General features: G+C 43.3%; 1 protein-coding gene across 1 annotated transcript in view; it reads right to left on the reverse strand.

The window, feature by feature from the left end:
- The window catches only part of OTOGL (otogelin like), a 1792821-nt gene that overhangs the window by 1139009 nt on the left and 626253 nt on the right, over window positions 1–27559 (reverse strand). Inside the window, exons 18-19 of the mRNA XM_069629328.1 lie at window positions 12265–12389; window positions 10503–10712 (exon numbers count right to left, since the gene is read on the reverse strand). Coding sequence (XP_069485429.1) covers window positions 10503–10712; window positions 12265–12389 — 335 coding nt within the window. The remainder of the gene's footprint in view (window positions 1–10502; window positions 10713–12264; window positions 12390–27559) is intronic.

Here is a 27559-nt window from a genome sequence, read left to right on the forward strand (position 1 = left end):
TGTGCCGAGGGCATGGGGACACTGCAGGTGCTGTCTCTGCCATGCCTAACTTGTCGTGCATGGTCATGTCTCCGTCATGAGCCTGCAGTTTCTGAGCTGCTAACATGGCCGCAGAAGGCCGACAACTTCCCTCCTTTATCACGAATTGGCAGCAGCTACAACGGTGAGCTGGGATAGCAGAGTGAGAGTCCCCATTCAGGTACTCGCAGAGCTTTAAGTGGGAAGAGCCCCGGTCTCCAAAAAAGGCTCCAGAGCCAGGGCCCTCATGGGGCTCACCCCTGACTAGCCCCAGCCACGGCAAACCCCCATGGAGCCCGTTTAGCCGAAGTGCTGCATGGTTAAAGGGCTGCATACAGATGTCAGCACTTTGGATTAGAAAAAAGAAAGGCATTGCCTGTTCTTTTTTCTAGTATGACATGCTGACATACGCCGTCAGCCTTTTAACCATGCAACGCTTAGGCTAAACAGGCTGCCTGCTCCATGACTTCTCTTTACTAAGAAACAGGAGAAGGGCTGGGTTGCCAGGCCTCTCCTTTTGTTTCTGAGTAAAGAGACATCACCCAGCAGGCAGCCCTTTCACTCAAGGAGCCGAGCGGTTAAAGGGTTTCCCCTTTAATCACTCGCCTCCTTGAATGAAAGGGATGCAAGGGGACGGGGGCTCTCATAAGGGGGCGTAGCATACGTGCACCTGTCCTTAGGCCCCTTCTACTAACGAGAGCCGTCCTTCTATTCAGCACCCCACTTAGAGAACTGGGTTTTTGACACATTCTAACACAGATAAACGTTACAGAAGTAATTTGTGATTGGCAGATCTGTTATGTGTAAATGCTGCGTGCAAGAAAATGTAAGCATACACAGATCCTGCTTGCTCGCCTTCCATTGTCTCTTTTAACCCAGTTCGTTGTCTTTCAGTGTAATTATAATTACAGCACCATGGTCATGTTTCTTTAAAAATAAAAGCTAACCTGCTACTTTTTCCTCTTCGGGTCTTATTTCTGCATTATTTGTACGGGTATAGTGCTCATGTTAACCTCCACTCTAACAACGAGGGTTAGGCAGCATTTCACAAGTTGAAATCCGGACAGAGTTGACCTAGCCCTTCATACTTCCAACTTTGGTAAATTCAGTACTATGAATTTCAGTAAAACCGCGTTTATAGTAGCACTTAAAAGCAGTAGTAAGCAGCAAAAAGGTTAAATACGAGCCAATTTCATTTTGGCCTCTCCTTGGATTCTTTTCACTTTCTCAGCTGCTATGGTGGTGTTCGGGTGATTAAAAAACCGCATTGAAACTATTAAACTGGTTGGTACAGAACCCTTGAAAGGCCTACTAAGTAATCTTCCAAACTGACACTAATGCCACATTTGATGGAAATAGGTGAGGCAACAATAGGCAAGTGACAAATTCATTGATGTGTGTACCTCTAACGCATGGGCAGTGACACAGGGAACAGATCGAGGTTATCTGCTCTACTCTGCAAACAGAACTTTAAATTCATGATGCTTATGAGTATAACCGAGGAGGCTGGTTGTGCACTAGTATACTTAAAATGGGGTGGATAGCTCAGTGAGATAGGTAAGCGTATGCCCCTCACATGAGAAGAACCTCCACTTTACAGGTTGGATTGCAAGCAGGGTCGACACAGCCCTTCACCGTTCCAGCATAAGAAAATGGGCCAAAGCGCAAATTGCATGTTAAGGTGTTAGCGTATGCGGTAAGATTGCGCAGCCAATCTGTGTACTTCAAATGCAAATTGCACCTACACCCACAAATCCTAGTCCCTGTGCTTCCACCAATCTGGCACACGCACATGACTCTGCAACTACTCCCCCTCCTCACAGTACATGCACCACCAAGGTACACCCCAAATCACAATGTGACTCCACAGCCACTCCCCCTCCCCTTCCTGCGTTCCTCAGAGAGGCCAACTATTTTTCACATGCAGCAGGATGCCTGGTCGACAAGAGGACCTTTGCTGATTTGCAGGTGGATGGCAAGGCAGCCTCTCTGTCTTCCTCCCCACACTCCATGGGATAGATTTGGTGCACTTGTTCCATCTAGGGTTGGACTCCCGGCCTGTCCTCGGCTGTTCTCCCAAGCCATTAGCCACCACCTGCCTTGGCACCATGTCGCCTCAAGGGTATGCCCCCTCAGGCAGGGCCCCCTTATGTGGGTGGCCCTACCCTCCAAACAGATCGAAGGCTGAGCAGCCTGGCAGCTCCACAGTGGTCAGACCAGAATGGAAGGGGAGTTGTTTAGCAAAGGTCCAGGGGCCCGCATGGCCTTGCAGGCCCAGGTGAGCCATGCCCCCTCAGTCTCTACCAAGCACATTTCACCCCAGTTGTCCAGGATGACAACCGTTCCGCGTGGTGCTACCCCACCCTTCAGCACTCTAGTGGTGGACATGCGTGTTGCAGGTGCCTCTCCTCTCGCACAAGTTGTGCATAGGCCAAGCTTCTACAGCCCACCTCTCTGTGGAGGAGCATGGCAAATGGCACTGGGTCAGCTGTGAATGCCCCTGGGGCTGGTGGCCCTCCTCTGCTCCAGAGAGTGTCACAGCCCCCTGGCAGCAGTTTCCTCGTGTCCATGGGTCTGAGGGAGTTTGAGTGTTGCCTCACCCTCCTCTGTCAACTGGCCCGGGCCCTCGTGGGGCTGCTGGGGTGACGATGGGGCACATGGACCCCTGCTTCTGGGGCAACTGTTGACTGGGGTGGAGTGTCCTCAGTGAGCTCAACTGCATTGTGCCGCCAAGCAGGGAGGCCCAGAATAGCTGCCAAGTGTCTTTGGTGATGTTGCTTAACTACCTGACCTGTTCTAAAACATGGACCGAGGAGTCCAACACGTGTGCAAATCTGAGGGTCGAACAAAACCCTGTGGCGTAATGAAGGTGAGGGCTGGCACATGCTGGCTCCGGTGTGATCTTCTTGTGGCGTTGCGGCAGGCGCACCACCGGATCGTTACACTGGTTGTGAAGGGGAGGTAAAGCATGAGTGTATGTGGAATGACACAAAATAAGCAGAACCATGCCTAAGCAGGGCAAAGCCAGAGGAAGGTCCGGTGGATGTCTGTGGAGGTCCTAACGTGCAAATCGGTCGTCCGACCTCTGGATAGGGGCAACAGACTAATTCAACCATCTAGTAGCTGGTTCCCTCCCAAGTCCCTCTCAGGAAAGCTGGTGTTTGGAAACCCCTATTCTAGCTGCTCAAGCGAATGATGAGAGGTTGTGGTGCCGAAAAGATCTCCAACCATCCACAAACTTCTAATGGGTGAGAATCCCGGCTTGCTGGTGTGGACCTCGGCATCTAATCCAAGTGTTAGCTGGGCCACATCTGATAAGCTGAACTGGTGCTGTGGGACGAAGCAAAAGCTGGGTGGAGTAGCCTGATGCTGACACTCATCAGACCATAGAAAATGTCATTGGTTAACACAGACAGCAGGACGGTCAGGGCTCAAGTCGAGGGTACACGTGGGGGAACGGAGTCCACCCACTTTATTCAGAGGGTGGACCCAGTCCCCCCAGCTAAAATGAGAAACCTTGAATGACCTCTTTGAATTTATGAATTAAAGAGTAGGCCGGACACTTCACCACTGCACTACATAACCTGATGAAAAATAACAAACAACTAAAGGTGAAATGTCGCATTTTGGTACTGCAACTCCCAGGGAAAACATTTGTATTGGTTCCTAGAGTTTAAAACATGCACAACCTTTAACATTTACAAACACACTATTAGAGAAAAATATCCTCTTTGTTTTGTGTTTGTGTTGATTTTATGAAAGGCAAATTCCATTTGTCCTGTGCAATTTGTGTGGTTATGCAAAGCCAATTTAATGAAATGTGCATATTTCACCTTGATATGCTAATTTCTGGCAATGTCACATCCCATTGGTTTTGTTGATGAGTCTCCCCACTTTAATTTTTAGGACTTGACACCTGAGTACGGTGGCCCTGCAACTTTGTGTAAGAACTGACCTGCCAAATCAACTAGCCCTGAAAATGTATGGTGCTGCCCATACATATAGTTTCTAGAGTTCACAGCCAAATGTGTATTGTGTCTTGTTGAGTAGTAGCCAGTCAATTCATCATTAGGGGATGAGCCCCATATTTAAGAAATTATCCACTTAATGGACGTACTCAGTGCCCACAACCTTATAGAGGTGTGAGTAGCTGGCAATCAAAAGTATTCACTAGCAGAATAGTTCTAGGTGCAGACTTGCAGGTCCCAGTCAATGTATTAATCAGCGAGAACAGGAGCGAGCCCTCCAGCGTGAAGTTGCGGCTACTGTACAGGTTGCAACACTGTGTACTCTAGAAACTATATTTCATCTTGATGAAGGCTGCATACTTGTGACACTGCAGTGGGTGGGTGAAGAGACAGCCGAAACACACTGTGTCGACCTTTTATATGCAGCTACCACTAGCACTGCTTACATTAGGGCAGGTTTTATACAAAAAAAAGAATTGAAATAAGACACTGGAAAATGCCAGGGTCTGGATCTTGTGTCTAAAACAGATAATGTGTTGTTATCATTGTACAAAATATTATATGAAGGCCTTGTCTGTGGCCAACGAATGTGTATAAATTAATTGTTTCTTTAAAAGGTGGATATATGTTATTCTGGTACAAAATAAAAAAACAGATGGTTTTATGAGTTCCATGGTACAGGTTTGAAAAAAGTTCAGGTGGGGAATGTGACATAATAGCCTTGGCGATTTCTGTTTGTTTGCCTATAGTATACCTGGAACGACCAAGGTTTACCAGGAACCCTTATTTGAGATACTGCAAGGCCATCTGGCTGGGGTGGTTTGACCTGATGGCCTGAGTTGCGACTGGCCTGGTTGATTCATATATTTATCTTCGGCCTGTCTCCTTTAGCCCCCACTCCGTGGGGGCACAATGGTGGATGTGAGTGTCCACCTAAGGTAGAGTCTGCATGGCACGGCTGTTGCCGGATGCCTCCCCTGCAGCTGTACGTGTGCACCAGGAAGGCAGCAAGCAAACTACCCCCCATACCCACAGTGCAGGCGTCGTCCAATGGCCCTGAGTCCAGAGCGAGGCTGAAGTGAACCCAGAAGCTGTGGACCAGGTGGGACCTGGGCTCTGGCAACGATCCCAGGGGAAGAGCTGGCAGGGCACATGGTTGGGGACACCAGGTCATTCTCCCCCTCCCTAACCAAATCAAGGATGACATGTGGGGGGAAGCGGTATGTACCATACACTTCCTCATCTGGCATACCAAATATTGTTGGGCGTGTATTGAAGATTTGGGCCCCCCTCATCCTTCTCCTCCACCTCCTTCCATGAAGTAGTTAGAATGTGAGCAATGTAGGAACAGGCAAGGTTGAAACGTTTATCTAGTATTGCGCTTTTTATACTTGGGATTGCATAGAGCATTCCTACCTTGCGTCTGGTCACAGGTGGCAGTAAAATGTAAGTTCTTTACAGTTTGCGCAGTCGCACAATTGCTTCTGTAAATACGAGTCTGTTTGCACTTCATGGGGCGTGTTTTTACATTTGCACGGTGCCTCGCTCTCAACGCCCATGTTATCCTTCATTTCCCTACTTTAATGGGATGGTTTGCATATTCCACCCACTTCTTCTTCTCTCCTGCCTCACGCAAAGCGCGTGAGCATTGCACATTGTGTGAAGGACCAGCGCAAGACCGATCTGTGAATTGGTGGATACAGTTGTGTTCAGCGCAGAGTGCACTTTTTTGGCATAAAGTGCATTTGCGCCACGCAAAACTATTTTTAAATTAGGCCCATTGAGTATTGTGAAATTGGGGAATAATAAAACCTTTTATTACAGAAGAATCCTGAAGAAAGTCACATTTAACGCTATGTGAAAACCCTGTTCAACTATAAAAAAAATTTAAAAATCTGGAAGGCTGAGAATGAAAGTGTGTTCATTATGTAGGTTGATTTGCACAACCAAAATGTTTCAGCAGAGAAAATGCAGGTGCAAACATGCAATTGGAAAAACGTGTTTTTGCAGTAGGGCAATTTTTCCTAGCGTGTAGTTTTTGAAACATTTCACTTGCATCCATGCAACATTTTTGAAAAGCACACCCTGATACCTATGTGGGGTTGACTCAAAGGCCCCAAACAAACAGAACTGAAAGGCCCACTGGACAAATGACCTGCCAGCTGTCAAAAACCTTCACACTCAAAATGGGCCTATTAAGGCAGACTATGTGGGTGTCTTTCTGAATTTGAAATACAGAGAAAGCGAAACAAAAAATTTAATCAGAATGCAGATTGGAAAGGCACATCACAGTGCTGGCTGAGAGATAAATGCATCATTTTCACTGAAACTGCCACCATTCAAAAGGTCGTGCATTATGACAATCCAGACCCACTTTTCAGCATAAAAACGAACAGCAGATAATTAAATATATATTTATTAATGTCTGAAATAAACAGCCCTGTACTTTCAACTGTCATATTTAAAAACCAATGCTGTGTGAAAAGAAAGAGGAAAACCACTGATGCAAAAGCAAAGTGAACCATGATCAGTATAATACAGGGTATTTCATAGAATAAAGGCTGATGTTAGAAAATGCAATATGTGAGTTCATTCAGCCAACGACTATCTGTGGGTCTCTGCGAAGAATTTGCAATTGGCTTCCCCACTACAAGTCTGTTGGCCCCTGGATCTGAAGAGGGAATTCGTTTGAAGCTCTTGCATCCCAGCTATTTACAACTGCAATAAAGTCTGACCTGCCCTAATGGTGTTCACAACAAACTTGCCCCATTGCAAGAACTGTTGACTCTGAAGGCTCATTTATTTGCAGCCAGTGCATGACTAGAGTGTAGGGAGTATCTGTGTAAACAGAGGCTGCAACCAAGGGAAGCTTAACTCTGACAAAAATACAAGAAAATAGAAGGTTTTCAGATCGAAATGGTGGTCAGCTTCAGATAACAGGACCGGATAGAATGCCAGATGTCAGCATAGTCTCATGACATCACAGGGCCGGCCTGCTCATTATCTGCAGTGGGAGATCTCTATATAGCCGATGCATCCCAACGTTTTATGACCTACAGCCCACCAACTTCAAACAACAAAGAGGCTAATGGCTTTTACTCCAAGATTTTAAAATTAAAAAACACAGGCAGTCCAGCAGACTCTGGTCACATGCTGGCCAAGAATGGCAACTGGCCTGAAGAAAGTGGCCAATTGTGACCCAAAATACTGGCCCACGCTAACATTTTGCATTTTTGGTTCAGGCATTGCCCTGTAGGCCAGTCCGAGCCTGGCGGCTCATGCATAATGGGCGAGAGGGTGTCGACCTTGTGGCCCCCTCACCCATTATGGAGGATCCGAGGAACCAGCCCAGTGTAACAATGAGCCCTCCCTCAGCTGCTTTTTCCAGCTGAGGGAGTGCTCCTGGGCTGGCTGAACTGTCAAAGGGAAACCCTATTAAGAGATTTTAATTAGAACCAAGCTAGCATTGTTTCTCCGCCTCATAGTGCATCCTTTTTGGAAGTGCTATGTCCGTGTTTCAACTTTGTCATCAATTAGTCTTTCTTTAGGGAAAAGGAAGTGGTGACCGAACATCTTCAGAAGTTAAGAAGTTTGTGCTAGTCAAAGTAGTGATTCAGCCTCTTGATATTTGAGTTTGAAATAAATATTGCCTAGGAGACTTCCTGGACTAGAGTAATTGCACAAAGCAACTACACATTTTGGTTTTAGCCCCAGTATGTTGCCTTGTGTCAGAGTGATCACAGTCTCTTTGACTTGAGAGCCCTGAGCTATGGACAGCCTGTATCCCAGTTTCTTTGCAGAAACCACAGTGAAACCATGCAAATTCCAATATAGGTGCCTGAAGCCTAATTTTTTTTTTATTGTGTTTTATTGTTCCTTAGAAATATTCACAAATAGCAAAACAATAAAACATCAATAAAACTATACAAACGTTTAGGTTAAAATACTTAGACATATTTAAATAACACAACCAAACTGTGCAACCATTTTCCTCGAGTGCTAAACCTCAACTTACGACAAACAACATCACTTTTCCAGGTTCAAGTTCTCGCTCGAAGGCTTGCCATATGTGAGCCAAAGCAATGGCCCTTGCCAATCTACATCCCGAAATCCCATTCAGCTAAAAAAGTTAATTCTGGTTCCCCAGAAAGCCTTCTGAAAAGTGTCTGTAATATCTAAGGTAATATGTATACATCACTTGATAGGTCGTAAGAGCATGTCTTATTGTCTCTGTCACAGTTCAATCTTTATATAGACGATTACATAGACAACAGTAACGCTCTTCCTTCAGCATTCCCAGCTACGAACCCGTGACTGCGAAGACAGAAGTTTGTTTAGACTGATCCTCATGAATATCCTTCTGAGAGTAAGACTAGGAAATTGCAAAACATATTTCTGGGTGCTTCTGTATGGAAAATACCTTCTGGCATAATCACTCAGAGAAGACAACTGCCCCACATGATTGTGATTGTGGGCCCAATCCCAGGCTCGCACGCACTTCTTAAAGGAGTCCAAAAGCATACAAAGGTTCTCATTCCAATTATGTGACTAAGCTATCTTCTAAAAAAAAACTCTCATTGATCACTTCGAAATTCAACAGAATTGGGCTAGAGCCACTCTACATTTCGTCCTGGAGGGTAGCAAGTATCGTATTTCCCTCTGCACATCGAATTTTTAGATAAAGATTGCCCCAGTTCATTTGAATTACAGGACTCAGGGAAGCTCAGCTCTATACGAATTGCTTGAATATGTGTTGCTCCAGATAATCCCAATATGTTGCACCAAATATATCCCTCAAATATATCGGCCCAAACTTCAGAATCAGCGATAAATTAAGGCTGGGCACAGTGATCAAATAGATCACTTTGCCCGCATACCCAGACCTGCATTCTGATTCCCGACCCCTCCCCCTCCACCCCACCCCACTTTGCTTTAAATCGGCACACTTCTGTGTGCCGCCTGCACTCCTCTATCCTTGCAGCATCAGTTCCACCACACTAACATGGGTCAGAGCTGACGCCGCAGGGTGCTTTTGTTTTTTTTGTTTCACGTTCTTGTCCCCCCACTTACTGCAATGGTAAGCGGGGGACACCCCCGCAACCCCTGACTCCCGTTACTGTGCTCAAGGAGAGCCAGGAACACCCCTGCAGCCCCTGCTCTGCTTGGGCGCAGTAGTGGAAGTCAGTATTTTGGGCACCTCCACAGTCGCACTGTCTGTGGGGGCACACAAAAAAAGGCACAGTTTTGGTACGATTCCGGTTAAAGGCAGAGTCGCTAGATACGAAGTCGAGTGTCACCTTTCAAACAGTGCCAATTCCTTCCTTTCATTTACTACATCATATCCTAAAGATTGGTAGCTGTAAACCTTATACATATTACCATCAGGAGTAGATACATACTTTAGATTTTCTTTTGCCATCCCAAATTTCATTATTTTTGATTTTTTTAAATGAATGTGTAGGTCGTTTGCCTTTGCATACCTAACCACAGCGGCTGCACTCCTACTGATCCCTATATATGAGGAGTCAAAGATTGCCAAGTCTGTGCATACGCCAGGTAAGGAATTTTGGTGCCACCCAATTTGGGTTATGAATCCCAGGCAGAGACTTTCCTACGTCAGCCAGGAAACGATTGAACAGGGCCGGGGTGAGTATGCAACCCTGTTTAATTTCCCTACTAATTAGGATAGGTGTGGTCATCCCCCATGAACTGTTCAACCTCACCTGAGACACAGTGTTCCCGTGTAGTAATTAGCATGCATAAATTCAATGCCCAGGCATGTCGAATTTGTATAACTTTGCCCACAGCTTAATACGATCTATGGTATTGAACGCTGTGGCAAAGTCAATTAAAAGAATGTAGAGAGGACATGATGATTTAGTACATGCCTGGCAAATAAGAGAATTGGCTATGAAGATGTTAAAGGTACAGGAGAGACCCCTCTGGAAACCAATCTGGAACTTACTCAAGCCTACAAACAACATTTTGACAAATTCACAAAATCCATTTCCCTGCAATAAAGGGCACGTGTTAAGCTTTTGCCTTGAACATGGTGCAAGCCGGCATTTTGAAAATTCAAATCCAGCTTTCATCCTTCAAAGGATGATAAACAAAGTACCATTAACTTCGGAAATAATAATCAAAGAAATAACTAAGTGATAATGGCATCTGGGGCAGGCTTGCATATCCATGTGGTAATGGTCTACCTCTCTAGGTATTGTCCAAAGAGAAGCAAGGGCATTGCGACAGCCAGCAGAACATTAGCACATGGCCTGTCTGCCCCCATTTTCATCGCTAGCCCAGCTGCTGTTTTCATTTTTTTGTTTACTGTGTTGCATCCTTTCCTGCTTTCCAAACACCCCTTTCTTTTTCCGTTTGCAATCCTACTTGTATTTCTATAGATGACATGTTATAAGGCAAAGTCTATAACCATTGTTGCTGGTATCTTGGTGCTAACAACAAATAACTGCGCTTGAATAGAAATTGTCAGAGAGAGAGTTAGAAGCTAGCTCTTACCACAATATGGAACGTGTGATCTGAAATCAACAGCTATTCCATGCTTCCCGCAGATGTAGGCATAGTGAGCAAGTGCATTGCACAGACAACTGCTCCCACATTTGCACGCATCAAAACGACACAGCTGATAATATAAACCGGGACTGACGTAGGCGTGGCAAGGTGCAAACATTTCTTGATTGATTATTTCACAATGACTTGCATAACCAACTGAAAGTGAAAGAAATAAAACCATGGGTTTTAGTAAATTGCACCTGAAAGAAAAATAGAATTCCTGCTGAAATGTTTAAACAAGTGACATATTCTACAATATACAATATAATGTGTGCAGTTATTATAACGCCATCAATGTATATATTCTTTAGGCGTCAGGTCTAGTAGCATCAATTATATATTGATATAAAACAAATATCCAACATACCATGTTCTCAATAGAATAGTCTCAGATCTCGAATCAGAGTTTCCGGGACTATATTATATTGAACGAACTTGCAGCTGAAATCAAACAAGATTCACGCAGCACACAAATAGCTTGCAGGCGGTTCAGATTGCATGTAGGAGCAATGTGAATGCTCTAACTCACCCATTCACCCAGCCACTCACCCACACACCCATTCACAAAGACAAAATTAAGACATTGAGGTAACAATCTTTATCACTACATAGACATTGTTATTGACCTCGTCTATGCCGATTACAATGTTTAGAGAGCAGTCAATAACTACTGGTTTTGACTGCATTCTGAACATCCTGGCCCTGATTTGCAAAGCGTTTTGCAATGGGATTGTGCCATTCTAAAACGTTTTTGTAAATCAGGCCCTCTTTCTTCAGAAGCAGACAGGGAAGCAACAATACAATTTCCAGACACCATTTTTTTCAACAAGACACTTCCTCTATGGAAGTGCCTTTTTTGTTCTGCATGCAACATGATTTTTAACAAAGGAACGAGAAGGCTAGAACATTGGAAAATGTTTTCACTTTCTTATTGATAAACGGTTCACATGCATATGGCACCTAATGCATGCTTATGTTAAACCTGTTCCACTTCAATCAAGTTGAATTTATAACGCTTAACTTATGAAGACAACCATGTCATTTAAATACTACAAAATAAAACCTCATTTAATTTAGTAACTCAGTCTATTTACTTTGCTCACTCTTAAAATGACATTTTATTACTTCACCAGCAAAGCTTGAAAATATGTATTGCTACTACCGCCATGTGCTGACAGCCTTATTGACCTCCCGAAGGGTCATTGTCGCTTGGGATACTGACCCTTCCCCAATGTATGGCCAGATGAGAAACTTGGTAGTGTTTCACAGTCTATATGGCTATATTAATACCTGGGTTGAGTTTATCTAAAATTTGGAAAAAGATGTCACAGACATGTTGACAACTCGTAAAGGGATTTTATTACAAGCAATTCATTCAAAAAGTAGTTGCAAACTATATCATTATGTATGCTTCAACTTGTGTTGTACCCAGACCTACATGACAAAGATATCAGTCCAACAAGCAAGCTAATTCCTGTTTGAAATGTTCCGGAATTCTATGCAGTCCAAAAACATTACTTTGCTAAGAAAAACTGCCCCTCATGCTCCTTTGACGGTTTGAAACTATAATCCCCAACACAAGCAACCATGAAGAGATGAGATATATAACTATAAAATCTTAGGAAATGCCAACTAATTCTGTGGATATTGTTTTGTCATCATGATAAACGCAGAAAATCCAATCAAATTCAGACAAAACAGACTTTACCATGTTGCTGATTTGTATCACAAGGGTCCATCACAGGGATGTAAAATGGATTGGAACACGCTGAGGAAACCTTCCATGCATTGGCGTGAAGCTGCGGGGTCCCTTCAATCATCCCAGCTGGAGAACTACAATAAAAATAAACAAATATTGGCAAAGGCATGTTTTCGCTTTTCTGTAGGTATGTTCCCACTATTCAGATATTTTTAATATTTCTACAAATTATTCAATACAATACCGTATTACTTCAAATCTAACTTTACAAAACAATCATACTTTGTTACAAGTAGTCTTTACATTTTGTATGAAAGGAAACAAAACTAGACAAACTATGTACTTTAGATGGGATGCTGTATTGCTTCAAAGTTTCATTACACTAATAGCGGTAATACACCCATTACTTTTCAGACAGAGGCATTTGCGGCCGAAATGTCTTTTTAAAAATATTTAAATGTGACACAAACCTAGTTAAAACTCATTCGAATGGCTGCAAATAACCCATTACCTTACTGTAACACCACGGGTAGACAACATAGCAAGGGATGATAGGGGCAGGGTTAGTAGTAGTGAATGGGGGACCCCCTCAAAGAAAATAAAAAAATCGAAGTACAAATGTGAAGTAATTACTTCGAAATAAATGACATCGAAGTAATTTGCTTGGGCAAATGACATGGAACTCATGGGATGGAGATAAAATAAACTCCTTATAAGTGTCTAATAACAACATATTATTATAATGTGACAAGTGATTAGCATAACAGAGGCTGGATAAACAAAAGTGCTGTATCGCACCTCAACTTTATTTATTTCTTTATTTGTATTCAGTAATTAAACTTTTAGAAATGTTCAAAATCAACTTTAAAATTTAAACAATTAAAACTCTTCCTTAATTTATATAATACAAGAGAACAACTTCATCTCCTCACTATTACTATAATCAACGGCACAATGAGTCCTCAAACACCTGGTAACCATAAAACATATTTAATTCAACCTTAAATAGTTAAAATTAATTAAAATTGCTAATATTAAACTTCAAATAACAATTTGCATATTCTCGTTAAGGCCAACATATTAAAATGCTAAAATGCTAAAAAATATTTAATATAAGAACTAATAGACTATATTTTTTCCTGCTAAGTGTAAACTTCTGTTTTCAGAGTTAAGACAATATATCCAAAATGAGTCTGATTCTATTGACTCGTTTTATTATACAAAACTACAGAAAACTCGGATAATATCGTTCTTGAACACAATACACTCCGTAAACAAGTGTCTAGCAGTATCTACCTGATAATCTCTCTTACACATACGGCAAATTCGTTCGCCACAGGGGATATTGTATCTGGCCCCAAGATTTATTAATATCGGTAGGTGGTTTATCCTAAACCTTAGCAAAACATTCTAAGGACTGGACTTGGGCAGCATATGATTTATCTTTGAGCTTTGAGGTACTTGTGCACAACACTTTCCACTTCAGCATGGGACCGTATACTATGCAAATGATCATAATTTGCAGTCCAGTCCCATAGACATACCTTCTTTTTGTACATCTGTTTCAGTTTGTTAAAACAAGTGCCCCGCCCAAAATCAGGAGTGCAAGCAATATCACCAAAGCATTTTGCTATCCAGCCATCAAAATCACAATTTCCAACTTTTGGGTTATCTCTCTGGCAAGTTGCCAATAAAGACAACAATTCACACTGCAAGTGGGTATTCTTGTTCAAGTAAAGAATACCTTGCTTCATTATAGCTCGTCCTTTTAAAGACAGCAGCCCAAGCTCTAGCCTAAGGTATTCAATGGGCACGGTCCGTGACACATCAAGTATTGTTTTCCAGTAATGACCCTCAATCCTATCTAGCCATAGCAGGTGGCCTCCATGGCAAGTGAATCAATCCCATAGAGAACCATGGGGATAAAGCATTGCTTATACAGTGTTATAATACCCTGGAGGGAATAACCTGCAGTATGAGCTGCAAATTCAGTGATTAAACTCACCAGCTGTTTAGCTTTAAGCCTTTTTGGTTCTTTTATGTAAGTGTTAGCCCGTCCAGAACTCATCTCCAATCCAAGGTAGGGCTATTTTTCAACCCACTCTAATACACCTAAGCTAATAGACAATATAGGGCATTTAACTGGCTTAGCAATCATAACTTTCATTTTATCCATGTTAATAGTCAATTAGTTGGCTACTGTATATTCCACCAGTTTCTCGAACATCGCTTTGATACCACTGTAAGTGTAGTTAAACATAACAAGATCATCGGCGTATAACATGCACGATATCTGGCGGTCCCTCATTTTAGGTACACAGCTAATATCTTGATTAAATATCAACAGGAGATCCGCCAAAAAAATACTATACAACAAACGTGTGAGGGTGCAACCTTGTTTAACCACTGCACTTGTTTGAATAGGGGCAGTGAGCCCCCCTTTATCGTCCAATCTAACACTTACAGATGTATCATAGTGTAGTCCTTTCAAGATGCTTAACTACCATACTGGGCATCCCCAACCCTCCATCTTCTTCTAGAGCTTTTTCCTGCAGACCCTATCAAAAGCTGCCCTGAAACCAAAGAAGATGGAGTAGATGTCAAGGAGTTCCCCCCTTCTCACCTGAGTCCGATCTTTGCTGGATTTCTTGGTCAATGCCTTCTTGCGGAAGGATCGGGTCTTGAATAAGGCTGCAGGAGTCTCTTCCAAATCCAGCGTGCATTCAAAGTTCCGGGATGCAACGATCCAGGAATCCGGGAATGAAGAAAGTGCACTACTCAGCACACGAGTCCAGGAAGTTTAGAAAGAAAGGAGAGGGACTAGGAATGGAGTTAGTAGGGACAGAATCAGGGAAGCAATACCGCGAGCTACAGAGCACACGTCTGGTCGCTACTTCGCAATAGCATTGAGACGCGCAGAGCCGTGGGGGGCTTGGTCTATTAATAGAACACGCTACGTCCAACGTGTAGAGCAAGGAAGATGTTTCATGCTGGACGGCCATGTTGGGAGTACCAGGGAGTGCAAGCCCCGTTGAGACAAGGACCAGGAAGTCCAAAAGGGGCGCGGTCTGTAGGTCATGACAGTAGAGGGCTTTGCCTCCAGGGGCAGTAGCTTCCCTATATAATGTGTCCATCATTAAGATGTTGTGTGAGGTGCTACATCCTGGTCTAAACCCAGTTTGTGCAAAATTCAGAATGTTTGCACTATCAACCCATTGTTGCAAGGCATCTTGTACAAAGGATCCAAAGGTTTTTCCAGTGGAATCTAGAAAGGATAATAACCTATAATCTGTCAGTAAAGACAGTTCACCTTTTTTATAGACTGGTATAAGGTGCGTCAATTGCCAGGATCTTGGAATACATTGTGTAGTACGCACTGTATCGTAGAGTATCTTCAAGGTTTAAGACTATTTGTTAGAATTCAATTTAAGAACTGCATTGGCGAGACCGTTACGTCCTGGGGCCCTAGAGTTATTTAATTTAGATATTTTCTCTTCAATGGTGTCCTCACTTATATTCAAATGCCAACCCGATGGATCAAATATAGGGGGGCTAGTAGAGTCACTTATAACATTTACTTTTTCTTATATACTCTAGCCATTCCCTTTCCTGAATAGGATTAAGGGACTTTTGTTTATCAACAGCTTTAGCCAGGTTTAGATGTCTCTAGGTTTCTCTCAGGTTTCTTTTAGTCAAGACACCTATCATATCTTGCATTTCCGGATTTTAATCGAAAATGCCCATCGTTTATGCCATTCATTATATCCATTCTTAATATGCTTTATAAATTCCTTTTTCATTTCATAAGAATACCCATCATTACTAATTCTTCTGATTTCCCTATGCATCATGGTCTTAGCATCCCAGATCACTTGGTCATATGCATTTTTATGTTTAGCACTAACCACAAATTGTCTAATATGGCATGTTACTGTTGATATTGCTAGGTTCTTTATCCACTCCTCAATTTTATCACCACTCAATGCCCTTAAGCTCTCTATATCCTTAGTGGGTAACAGTTCGACTTTCCTTTCTATCGTACCAAGATTTCTGATGTTCCATCTCATAGTATTTCCAGTACAGTTAGCCTGGACCCCAGTACACCCAAACTTAACATCAAGTTGCTTTTGGGAGTCAGCCATTTCGAACGTCAGATTTAACACACTGTGATCACTATACCCCAGGTTATTTATCTGTAACTCCTTAATAGACATCAGGCAGATGTTATTCCCTAATAAGTAATCCAGAGTAGCCCTACATTAAAACCAGCCCAAGTATATTGTCCTGGGACATCACCCGTGGTACGACCATTCAACATTATCAGATCCCATTGTTTAAGGAATTCGAGCAATGGCTTCCCCCTACTATTAGCTCTGAGCTGCAGCATAATGTTATTTGATACAACATTGCAATATGAAGAGCACAGCGTAGTGTCAATACACCTTGCATTCATATCTCCACCTAACAAAACTAGCCCATCTTCCCCATTCTTTTTAATATTGTCTGTCAAGCATCCCTCAAGGTTATGCAAAAATCTTTCAATGGACTTCAGACACTGAGGTAAATAAACATTAATCACCAGTAGGCTTGTGCTTTCAATACCTTCCTATATGGTAATCTCCACACCTATACCGTATCCCTCATCACTCGTCAACCAGACTTTGGGTGACCCCAATAATTAACCCCCCCGAAGGTCTTCCCGTGGTTCCTTTCTTGGCCAACAGGTGATACAGGTGGTAGCCCTCTATAGAGACTGGACTATTCAAACACGTTTCCTGAAATATAATAATTTTGTTGCCAAAAAGCTTATTCATAGACCTCTCCTTATGCAGTAGGTGTTTATGCCCACGGGTATTCCAATATATCAACTTGATGGGTCAGCCTCTTCCCAAGCTAAACTGTTGGGGAGGGCTTCTAGTGTTCTCTACCTCCTCATTAGTTACCTTGGTGCCCCTCTAGAGCAGGAGAAAAGATGCGACTGATACTTGGTGTGGGAAGTACCGACAGGGGTCGAACTGGGATCAAAGGAAAGGAAATCCGGCAGTCTCCCAGCCGTAGGACAAACCCCCTCTAAGTGTTAATAATCCACTTACTTTTGTTATGGAAAATGTGTGGGGCCAACCAGCTTTTCAATATCTGCCTCTAACAGAGGTGCAAGCAAACAAATGTTGCCGTGCCGCGGACGGTTGCTTTCAGCTCACACGGTCTAACGTAGCACAGCTGCTGTGGGTGTGTGGATTTTCAGCTGTTTTTCCCTTGGGGCATTTACAACCGCATCCCGGCCCACCTCCGAGAGCACTCACAGTAATAACATGGACCTGGCCATTCTCCCTTCGGTCCGCCGCACCATACCGTCGTACAGTTCAATACCTTTTACTACAGGAAACCAAAATCCTGCAGAACACCTTCCCGGAATCCGAAATCCTTGGATTCCTCGGACGAGTCAGGTTAAACTCTCAAATGTTGCTTCTTCTGTCTCTGCCTCTGCCAGAGCTAGAGGAAAGCACCTAGCACCGGATGACAGCGAGTATCAGGCTGCACTGGATTGAGAGACGAGACTGAACAACACAGCAGCAGTCTCACCAGTCGCATCCGATACTGTGCCAATGCCAATGAAGCTCAGTATCGCACCTCAAATGCAATCAATGAGCACCACCCGTCTTTATATTTATTCCATTTGTTTTGTCTCATAGAAGTGTCAATAAAGTGACACCCATGAGCCAACACTAAACCGCTTTTCACGTTGAATGTTAAGCTTCTAAAACAAACTCTTTTCCAAGTTTGTATTGTCACTAGCTAACTTCTCTGTTGTGCACAAACACAAAAGCTCACGAAAATAGATAAATGCATTTTATTTTTATTTTAAAAGCTTTGTTTTTTTGTTTGCTCTGTTTCTTGTTATTGTTAATCTTCACATTTTGATCTAAGTCATTTTCTTTTCCATTTTCACTGAAGCATATATACTAATAAGTGCAGGACGTTACAAGCTCTTCCCAAACATCTGTGTGCAGCAAGCAGGACACAAGTTTAAATCCCAGCAAAACTGATTCTGCAGGAGGAATCTCGCATTAAGCACAATATAAAAATGCAATATTCTAAAACCTGACCTTCAGTAATAACTTAATTTCTTTCAGTACTGACTTTCTGAAGCATTGACTAAATATCGTGTCATGTATTTCACATTTATTTTACAAGCAAAGGCATTTTTTTAGACTGATTGAAAAACCTCAAAACTCATTTTGTATTAGAGTATACTGAGACTGAGAGGGTCAGAGCAGGTACATCCAAAGAATGAGCTGGAAGAAGGAAACCACTTCTAGTTTCTATTTTTCATGAAAGTAAACACATGTCCAACAGTCTCTACTTGGCTGTATCACGTTTTTATTACCTTTCCAAGACAATGGTATCTGACCCCCATTATTAGCTAGTCTACTTCTATGTTCATTTGGTGGGTAAGGGCTTTTCAGAACAAGGACAATGAATCCCTTAAGTAGTTAATACCATGTTAACTTGTCTGTTACATGTTCTTTTTCAAATTAGGCAAAGACCATACACATAATGTCCTTAATGCAACAGATCACCAGAAGAAACTATGGGAAATACATGTAATCATTACATTAATTTTATACCAGGGCCTGAGAAAACATGGCAGTCAGGATCCATCGTTTGATCATTAACTTTCCATCTGAAGGTGGATAATGCTGCCAGTGGTGCTCAGGAAAGTGTCCGATTTCATGGCACCACAAGTCTAGATTTCCAGGATTCAATGTAGATTTGAACAGTCGTTGGAGTGCAGGAACAGCATATTAAGCATATTAAGAATGGCATAAACGATGGGCATTTTCGATTAAAATCCGGAAATGGCAAGATATGATAGGTGTCTTGACTAAAAGAAACCCGAGAGAAACCTAGAGACATCTAAACCAGGCTAAAGCTGTTGATAAACAAAAGTCCCTTAATTGAAGGGTACCAATGGGGGGATGAGTGAGCAGTGCACAGGGGAGAATATACATGGGAAAGTGCTGGACAAAGAAAACGTAAGCTTAAACATCATTAAGGGAAAAGTAGAGGACAGTGAGGGGGAATGCATTCCATTAGACTGATAGAATTTCAACCGGATAAACTCAGTACATGTTGAGAAGACTGACTTACCTAAGGGAAAGATGTGCTAGCATGGCTTATATTCAGTCTTAAGCAGGCACTGTGCATTTGATTTAGGAAATATGTTTGCCAACTCCAAAACCTGACCTTTTTTTAAGAAATATAAATGCCTCAAATGAGAGATTTATTCCGTAAAGGTAGGAGCAGTCAGAGCAGTTGCCAGAGAGAGAAAACACTCATATTTTGAATGATTAAATATAGAAGTATGCTGCTTAGTTGCTCAAGCAATCTTGATTGCATAAGGGTTGGTGGGTTGAGCCAAAGAGAAGGTAAAGCACACCTGTGTCTGGCATGACATCAGTGCAAAAGTGAGAGCTGATTATTCCTCCAATACTCCTCCAATATGTCTTTATTATCTGTATCTCTTCTTCCTTTCGATGCGCACATTCTTTTTCACTTTCTGTTGCCTTCAAATGAATTCATGGTCTTGCCCAACACTATCTCTCATCGTTAATTTGTGAGTCGCCCCATGTTCTCTTCACTCCCAAAAACAGCTTCTACTCACTATTCCTTAATCTCCCTGTGCCTCGTCCTGTTTCCATTCCTTTTCACTCCTTGGCCCCCAAGCATTAGAACGATCCCATTCCCCATTTGCTCATCTGCTCTGCACATCTTCCAAACCCATCTCAAAGCTAACCTTCTTTCGTTGCTTTCTAATAACTCATTTCTATACCCTCTTTCTTACTGCTTGAAATAATTTGTTACCATTGTCCATTATTATTGTACCGTTTGTTATTAAAGTTCAGCGCTTTTACAAAAGCACTTAATGCATCTAAATAAGTACAAATCCAAATACAAATTTCACTAATTTACTCCCACAGCAGTACAAGAGTATCAAAAATCAGTAATCCTTTGAGGAACAAAGTGTCTGCTACAGATTGATACTCCTAGAGCGCCATGATCTCACTGTAGAATCTCCCGATTCTGGTACTTTATAGAACCTTCGGGTGTCATTTATTTATTAATTTATTGGATATTTGTAAGGCGCCAATAAAACAAATGGTGTTTCAAAGCGCCACAAGACTAAAAAGGGAGTGGGGGACAAGGGAGAAAGATACAATAATGGTCCTACTAGGCCTTGTGACATTCGGATCGTGCAAGTGCAGAACAAGAAGTGTGAAGGAGGTTAGGGGTGTGAGGGGAAAAGAAGTGCTAAGGTGGAAGGGAAAAGGGTGACGAATTGAGATGCAAGTGCTAAGGGGAGGCCAGAGGGCAAGTGCCAGGGAATGCAGGTAGGTGCAGGGGAGGAGGGACTGGGCGGGGGGCCTGGAGCCCTGTAGTACTCAGAGGGAACCAGGCAGGCAGTCAATTTGGCAGAATAAGGTGTTAGCAGGGGAGATGGAGAGTGAATGAGGGGGAGAAAAGGAGGGTCTTGAAGAGCTTTCAGAACTTAAGCAGATCTGGCTCATGCCTGAGATGGGCAGGGAGACCATTACAAAGGGAAGCACTTGCAGTGGAGAGACATCTACCCCCACTCTTTGCTTAGAGAAGCGTCTGATTCACAGAGAGTTGGAGCTAGGAGACCAAAGGGCTCTAGCGGGGGGTATTTAGAGAGTGAGAGTAGGATGTGGCAGTGTCCCAGGCCCCAGAAAGCCTTGTGGATGATGCACAGGGTCTTGAATTTGATCCTAGCTGCAACCGGGAGCCAGTGGTGGAAAATTAGTGCTGGAGAGATGCGGTCCCCGGTCTTGAGGGTAAGAATAAGTCCTGCAGTCCTATTTTGGATTAGTTGAAGGGGACTAAGGGAGGAAGAAGGAAGATTGAAGAAGAGGCTGTTACAGTAATCAAGCCCAGAGAGGACCAGAGCTCTGGAGACATTGCATTTCAGGGGGAAGATGAGGAAAGGGATAATACCCCTGAGGAAGTGCAGCTGATAGTGGGCCTTCTTGGCAAGGTCGGCGATGTGAGGTGAGAAGGAAAGAGAGGAATCAAAGATGACGCCAAGGTTTTTTGCCTCACAAGAGGGTGAGGGGAGGGGTTCCATAGAGGGAAGCCAGAGAGAGGGAGGGAAGGTGGGAGCTTGGGTCCCAACGAAAGGATCTCAGTGTTACTGGCATGAGGGCAGAGATCATTGGCAGCACACCATGACTGAATAGCACTCAGACAGTCAGGGATGAGAAGAGGGAAGCTTGAAGGAGAGCTGCATGTCGTCTACATAACACTGGAAGTGAGGAGAGAAGGAAGAGATCAAGAATATCCAGAGTTTTAGAAAGGAAGTGGGAGGCCAGATAGGTACTGAGGGTCAGGGATGGCAGGCGAGATGTGGAGACCGCTGAAGGATTGCTGTGTTCCTTGCAGATTCTAAACAGTTCACCAGAGTTGTTATTGACCCCAGAGATGCAGGCTTGGATGTGAGCCCTCTTCTTCGAGCAAATGGAGAAACTGTATTGCCATTGGAGCAGACGACAGGTCAGTTTGTAGAGAATGTGTCTGATGCCCGCCACTTCCGCCAAGCCACTTGCGTTTTAGAGAGGCTAGGTCGTAGTCAAATCCGGTGTTTGCTTCGAGGCAGGCTTCATTCGGATCCTCATGACAGGGGCAAGGATATCCAGTGTGTTAGTGATAGAGAGGTGAAAATTAGCAAGGGCAGAGTCAGTGTTGGAGTATGTGGCAGGAACGGGAGTGGGAAGGAAAGTGGCAGCAATGGCAGCAACTGACACTCGATTCATCGGTCGAATGATGGAGAAGAAGACAGGCAGAGGCTTAGCAGGGGGGCCAAAGATATCCAGATGAGAGGACAGGAGGGAATGGTCAGACCAGGTGAGAGGGTTGGCGATCGGAATGTCGGAGGAGATGAGAGCGTCCAAGGTATGTCTGGCAGAGTGTGTCGGACTAGAGGGATGAATGGTGAGGGAGAGAATGGGTCCAATCCAACCTTGCAGTCTTCCACGGTATACAGTAATCATGTGTCTTGGTCTCACTCAGCCAGAGGGCTCCTCCTATTATTCACGACCTGTGGACTGTGTGTATCTTCGCGCTGACCAATCCGCATCTTTACTGGCTGGATTGAGTGCCCAACAGGAGCTGCACTCTGGCGTCTCGTGTCGGTGGAAGGGTCTGTACTGTTCAGCGACTGTCAGCTTGCCAGAGACTTGTCCCACTTCATGCCACTCCCTGTGACCACTCAAATCTCTGGTGGGGGTTGCCACACACACCGGATGCAGAGTGCTCCAGCGCCTGCCGGCCATGCCACTACAACTGCCGTCCCAGGTTCTTCTCTGCTGGCACCTCGCTGTCCCGTTGTGGCTGGTCACCACAAATCTGTTGGCCACTGGCGTAACGGGGGCCCCAAAAGCCCCTGTGGTGTGGGGGGCCCCCGCTAGCACATGTCCTGGGTGGGGGCCCCACTTGGAGAGAAAAAAAAGAAATTCACTCTGTATTCATAATTTCTTCATAAAGGCAGAGCGACTAAAAAAAGAAAGTTTCTTTTTGAAGTCCAAGGTCTTCCCCCACCGCATGAAATGGAAGACCCCAGGCTGGAGGCCTCCATGTCAAAACGAGGGAGCCCTATAACTTCAAAAAGAAATAGTTTATTTTTTAAGTCACTCTGCCTTCATAAAGAAATTATTTCCATTATGGTTCGGTCATTTAACAGAAATAATTTCTTTATGAAGTCAGAGTGACTTCAAAAAGAAACTATTTCTTTTAAAAGTAATAGGGCTCCGCTGAACCCCATGACGTGTGTGAGTGTATTTTGAAAGGGTGTACACTTAAATGGGTAGGTGGCTGCCTGTGTGAGTGTATGGTGAAAGGGTGCACACAAACGTATGGGCGGCCGCCTGGGTGTGCCTGCATGGTGAAAGGGTGAACACTTAGATGTATAGGTGGGGGCCTGGGTGTGGGTGCCTCTATGGTGAAAGGATGCACACTTAACTGTATGGGTGGCTGCCTGTATGAGTGTAAATGCATACTTAAATGTATGGATGGGTGCCTGGTTGTGCGTGCCTCTATGGTGAAAGGGTGCACACTTAAATGTACGGCTGGCTGCTTCAGTGTGCCCAATGCAAAATAGAGACAATGTGCAGACCTAAGGGAATTGAATAAGAGGGTGCAGATGTCACAGTGGACTATTCTCTATATGTATCAGGGTATTGTACAGATCCAGGGTTCTAACGTATATACTGCCTTCGATTTTACAAATGGGTATTGGACTGTCTCGGTACGTCGTGAACACCAATGTAACTTACCTCTATGGGGGTCGACAATATGTGTGGACCAGAACTCCATTTGGGTATATTAATAGCGGAAATTCGTTCAATATATTCCTGCATAAGGCCATAACTGTCCTTGTGGAAAGAGGGAACTTGGCCTATCCAGATGACCTCCTAATCTAAAGTCAAACTGTGGAAGAATGCCTGGACGAGATCCTTCATTTATTGACCCAACTGAAATTGCAGTTGCAAAATTATGACTTCAGAAAGCAAAGTGGTGCAGAACTAAAGTAAAGGGCATGAAATCACAGGCGAGGGTCTCAATCCCAAGAAAAAAAAGGTTGAGGCTCTTCTGAAATTGAAGAACCACACACATTTAAGTGAATTATGAAGTCTCCTAGGATGGGCTAACTACAGACATACATTCATAGTGAATAACACAGAGATCACTCAACCTTTAGTCCACCTTTTGAATGCAGAGGTCAAGTGGGAGTGGGGGGACACTCAAACAGAGGCTGTGAAATAGCTAGAAAAAGTGTATCCAAAGCCCTGTGCTTGGCTTATGCCGTCAAAAATAAAGCATTTATTAAAGAAAATGAATGAATTGCACTGGATTGCAACATCTGACAGCCGCAACATACAAACTGGTTGCCCGCCTGCCGTCACAGGCATGGAAACTTCACGAAACACAAGCCTTTGTGGAACAATATCCAAACAGAAAGCTCAGAAACACATTCCTGAGAGCCCGTTTGAACCTCCTCCACACCAACTGTCGTAAATCTCCCCCCATCTCACCTGAGATCGCTTCTTGCTCTGTTCCGCGGGAGGATTCCTCTTGTGGACGGATCAGGTCTTGTATAGGCTCGCTCGAGTCTCGTCCGGCTGCAGAGCGCGTTCAGAGTTCCAGGAAGGTCGCTGTTCCAGGATGTCCAGGAAAAAGGTAGCTGTCGCTAGGGATGAGGATTCCGGGAGCAGATTAGAGGGAAGGGGTGAAAGGAAGGAAGAAGGAACCAGGAACTAGGAATAGTGGATTCGCCGAACAGCACACACACGTCAAGTCACTACCTAATGATAGCGTTGAAATGCGCGGGGCCGCGGAGGCGTGGCCAATTTATAGAACGTGCCGTGTGCGATGTGAAGGCTGGTGCGAGGCAAGTCGCTTGGCACGGCCATGTTGGGAGTAACAAAGAATACAAGCCCCGTCGCGATAAGGACCAGGAAGTCCAGAAGGGGCAAGTTCTATGGGTCATGACACCAACGAAATCTTAGCAATTAGAGGTCTGTCTACATCTAACAAATGCAGATTCTGTAACAACCAGAACGAGGTCGAAAACAACAAGACATCTCTTACTATCATGTCCAGGGGTCGACCACATCAGCAAACCTTACCTGAAAAACATCCTAGCTTCAGCCCACATCTTCAAGGAAGACTTTTGGTGGACACGGTTGATTGGAGGTGAAAAGACAGCCTGGGTGACGGCTACAGCTAAAATCATGGAATTGATTTTAATAACTACGATGACAGACAAAGAAAATTAAAACTAGACAGGGACTTAATAAAATGTTTGTTTGATTCATCTAGTAAAAACCATATTTATGGTTAAACCAAGAATAAAAATTAAAACATTTAAAAAAGCATCTATTTCTGGAAACTGGATTTTCCGACACCTGTTTGCCACAGTGTTAAATCAGAAAAATTAGCAGGTTTATGAAGTGTTCTCTTATCAAAGCAAAACCTTATCGCCCGTTGAGATCAAATTTAATGAATGTGAGAAATCATTCCTAGCAACGATATGGGCATTGAAAAACTACTGTCCATACATCCATGGGGAGCATATTAAAATTGAGGCCTCCCACCAGCATCTACAATATTTTCAGAATGACCGAATACAAACTGGGAATGACTTTAACTCAAGGATTACTTGCTGGATTCTTTCAATGCAGGGTTATCCTTCAGAAATCAGATATTAGATGACTGTATCCAAAAGAACTGCCTAGACCAAGCCGAATTTCAAACAGCTAATAATATGGAGACATATCTTGCTTCTCTTCCTAAATTGTATGCAGAGAATACCTATCGGGAAATTAGAAAGATTTATTAGCTAGCTTCCAGCATACTTGGGTGAATGATATCCCTGAACCTTCCGCTGATAATAAAATTGGTCACCAAAGTAATCAGGTGGCGGAAGTGATTACCACATATAAAGATGTCCTTATTGCCATAAATCACTAGCTTCTGGAACTGGTAATCATAACTGATTCAGACTATGTATGAAATGGATTTGTTGAGCACTTAGTCAACCGGAAAGCCAGCGGTATACTTTGGGTAAACATCACACCCCTGAAACACAGCAGTTAATCCACACAATAGATGATTTAGTGACATCAAAGCATATGACCCTATTTCGGAGGGGGAAAAAAAGGGTGACTCAAAAGATGAAGTGGAAAAACAGGAAATGATTTGGATGATCAACTAGCCAAAACCAGAGCAATCCATTGAAATGGAACATCTCATTGGAGAAATGCCGCTGATAACAGTCGCTCAAATACAAGCCCAAACTGAAAGTGAGGGTTCTACTCTCCAGTGGAGTAGAAATACTCCAGATAAAGATTGAATTACCAACCAAAAGGAACACCCAATTATAGGAAGATTCCTCCAATATTTACAAGACCCATACAACTTTTCCTTATCTAAATTGGATTGGCAGGGCAAGGAAGATCTTTGGGTCTTAATCAAATTTCAGAAAAAAGTTCAAAATTCAAGACAAACTTTTGTTTAGGAAACCCAAAACTAGTTATTATCAGTGGGTGTTGACTACCTCATTTAGAGGCTTAATGTTAACTCATGACCATGATGCAGCAATAGATGGTCATCAGGGAGTCCAAAGGACAATGGAGATATGACGTGAGGTTGCTTACTAGCCACACATGGCTATAGACTTAAACATATATCTAAAGGGATGTCTGGGGTTCCAACTGAGCTTTCCCACTCACAGGGCTCCTCTACAAAAGAGAGGAATAATATTATCATGGTCAGATCTTCAGATCAACTTTATTGAACCAGTGATTTGTTCCAGATGTGGAAACAAATATATGTTACATTCCTCTTTACAAAGTGGGTTGAATGTCTCCCCACCCCAAATTGTGAGACAGAGACAGCAGCTGTTATTGAACAATTAAATCAAACGATTGAGTCACAATTATGTCATTTTATCAGTGGGGTAACGACTACGATGTTGGAAATTTCAGGTGTCAAAAGAAAGTTGCATATCACCTAATTCCCAGCTTCCAGCTGGGGGGTGGAGCAATTTAATAAGAGAATAGTGGTAATTTAAAAAGGTTTGTGGTGGATTTGGGACCCAGTTGGGACTTACGATTACCTTTAGTCTTGATTGTTGTGAGGTCTACCCCTACTCATGCAACTAAGATGTCCCCTTTTGAATGCATGACCTATAGACAAATGGTCTTGCCTCAACATCTATTGTACCGAACACAGGAACAGATGTTGATCAACACTTCCACCACTATGGAATATGTAGAGAACTTGACAAAGCATATTCAACATGCTTTTACGTGGGCTCAGAGGAACCTGGAGAAGTCTTCAGTAAGCATAAATACCTACTATGACCTGTGGACATCTAAAAAGGAATTTGAGTTAGGTGATCAAGTTTATCTTTAGAATTTCCAAAGGAAATAATCCAAAAAGTTCACATTCCTCCCATTTTGGCAGGGGACTTTTGAGATCACAGATAAGCTCTCTCCCATTGCCTATCAAATACAAATTCCAAAAGGGGAACAGATGGCGGAATACTGGGTCCATATGAACCAGCTAAAGACATGCCATTTAATGAAGCCTTCATCGGATTTAGGAATCAGTTCCTCCTCCCATTGAGACGCTCTCTGAATGAAAAGGAATCTTTGTAAAATGGTAAGTATACATGTTTAGCTAAAAGGATGAATGTTTGTTTAATGTTTTATAAAGTAAAGTATAA

The sequence above is a fragment of the Ambystoma mexicanum genome, chromosome 12 (genome assembly GCF_040938575.1).
Source record: "Ambystoma mexicanum isolate Mex_15411 chromosome 12, UKY_AmexF1_1, whole genome shotgun sequence".
NCBI lineage: Eukaryota > Metazoa > Chordata > Amphibia > Caudata > Ambystomatidae > Ambystoma > Ambystoma mexicanum.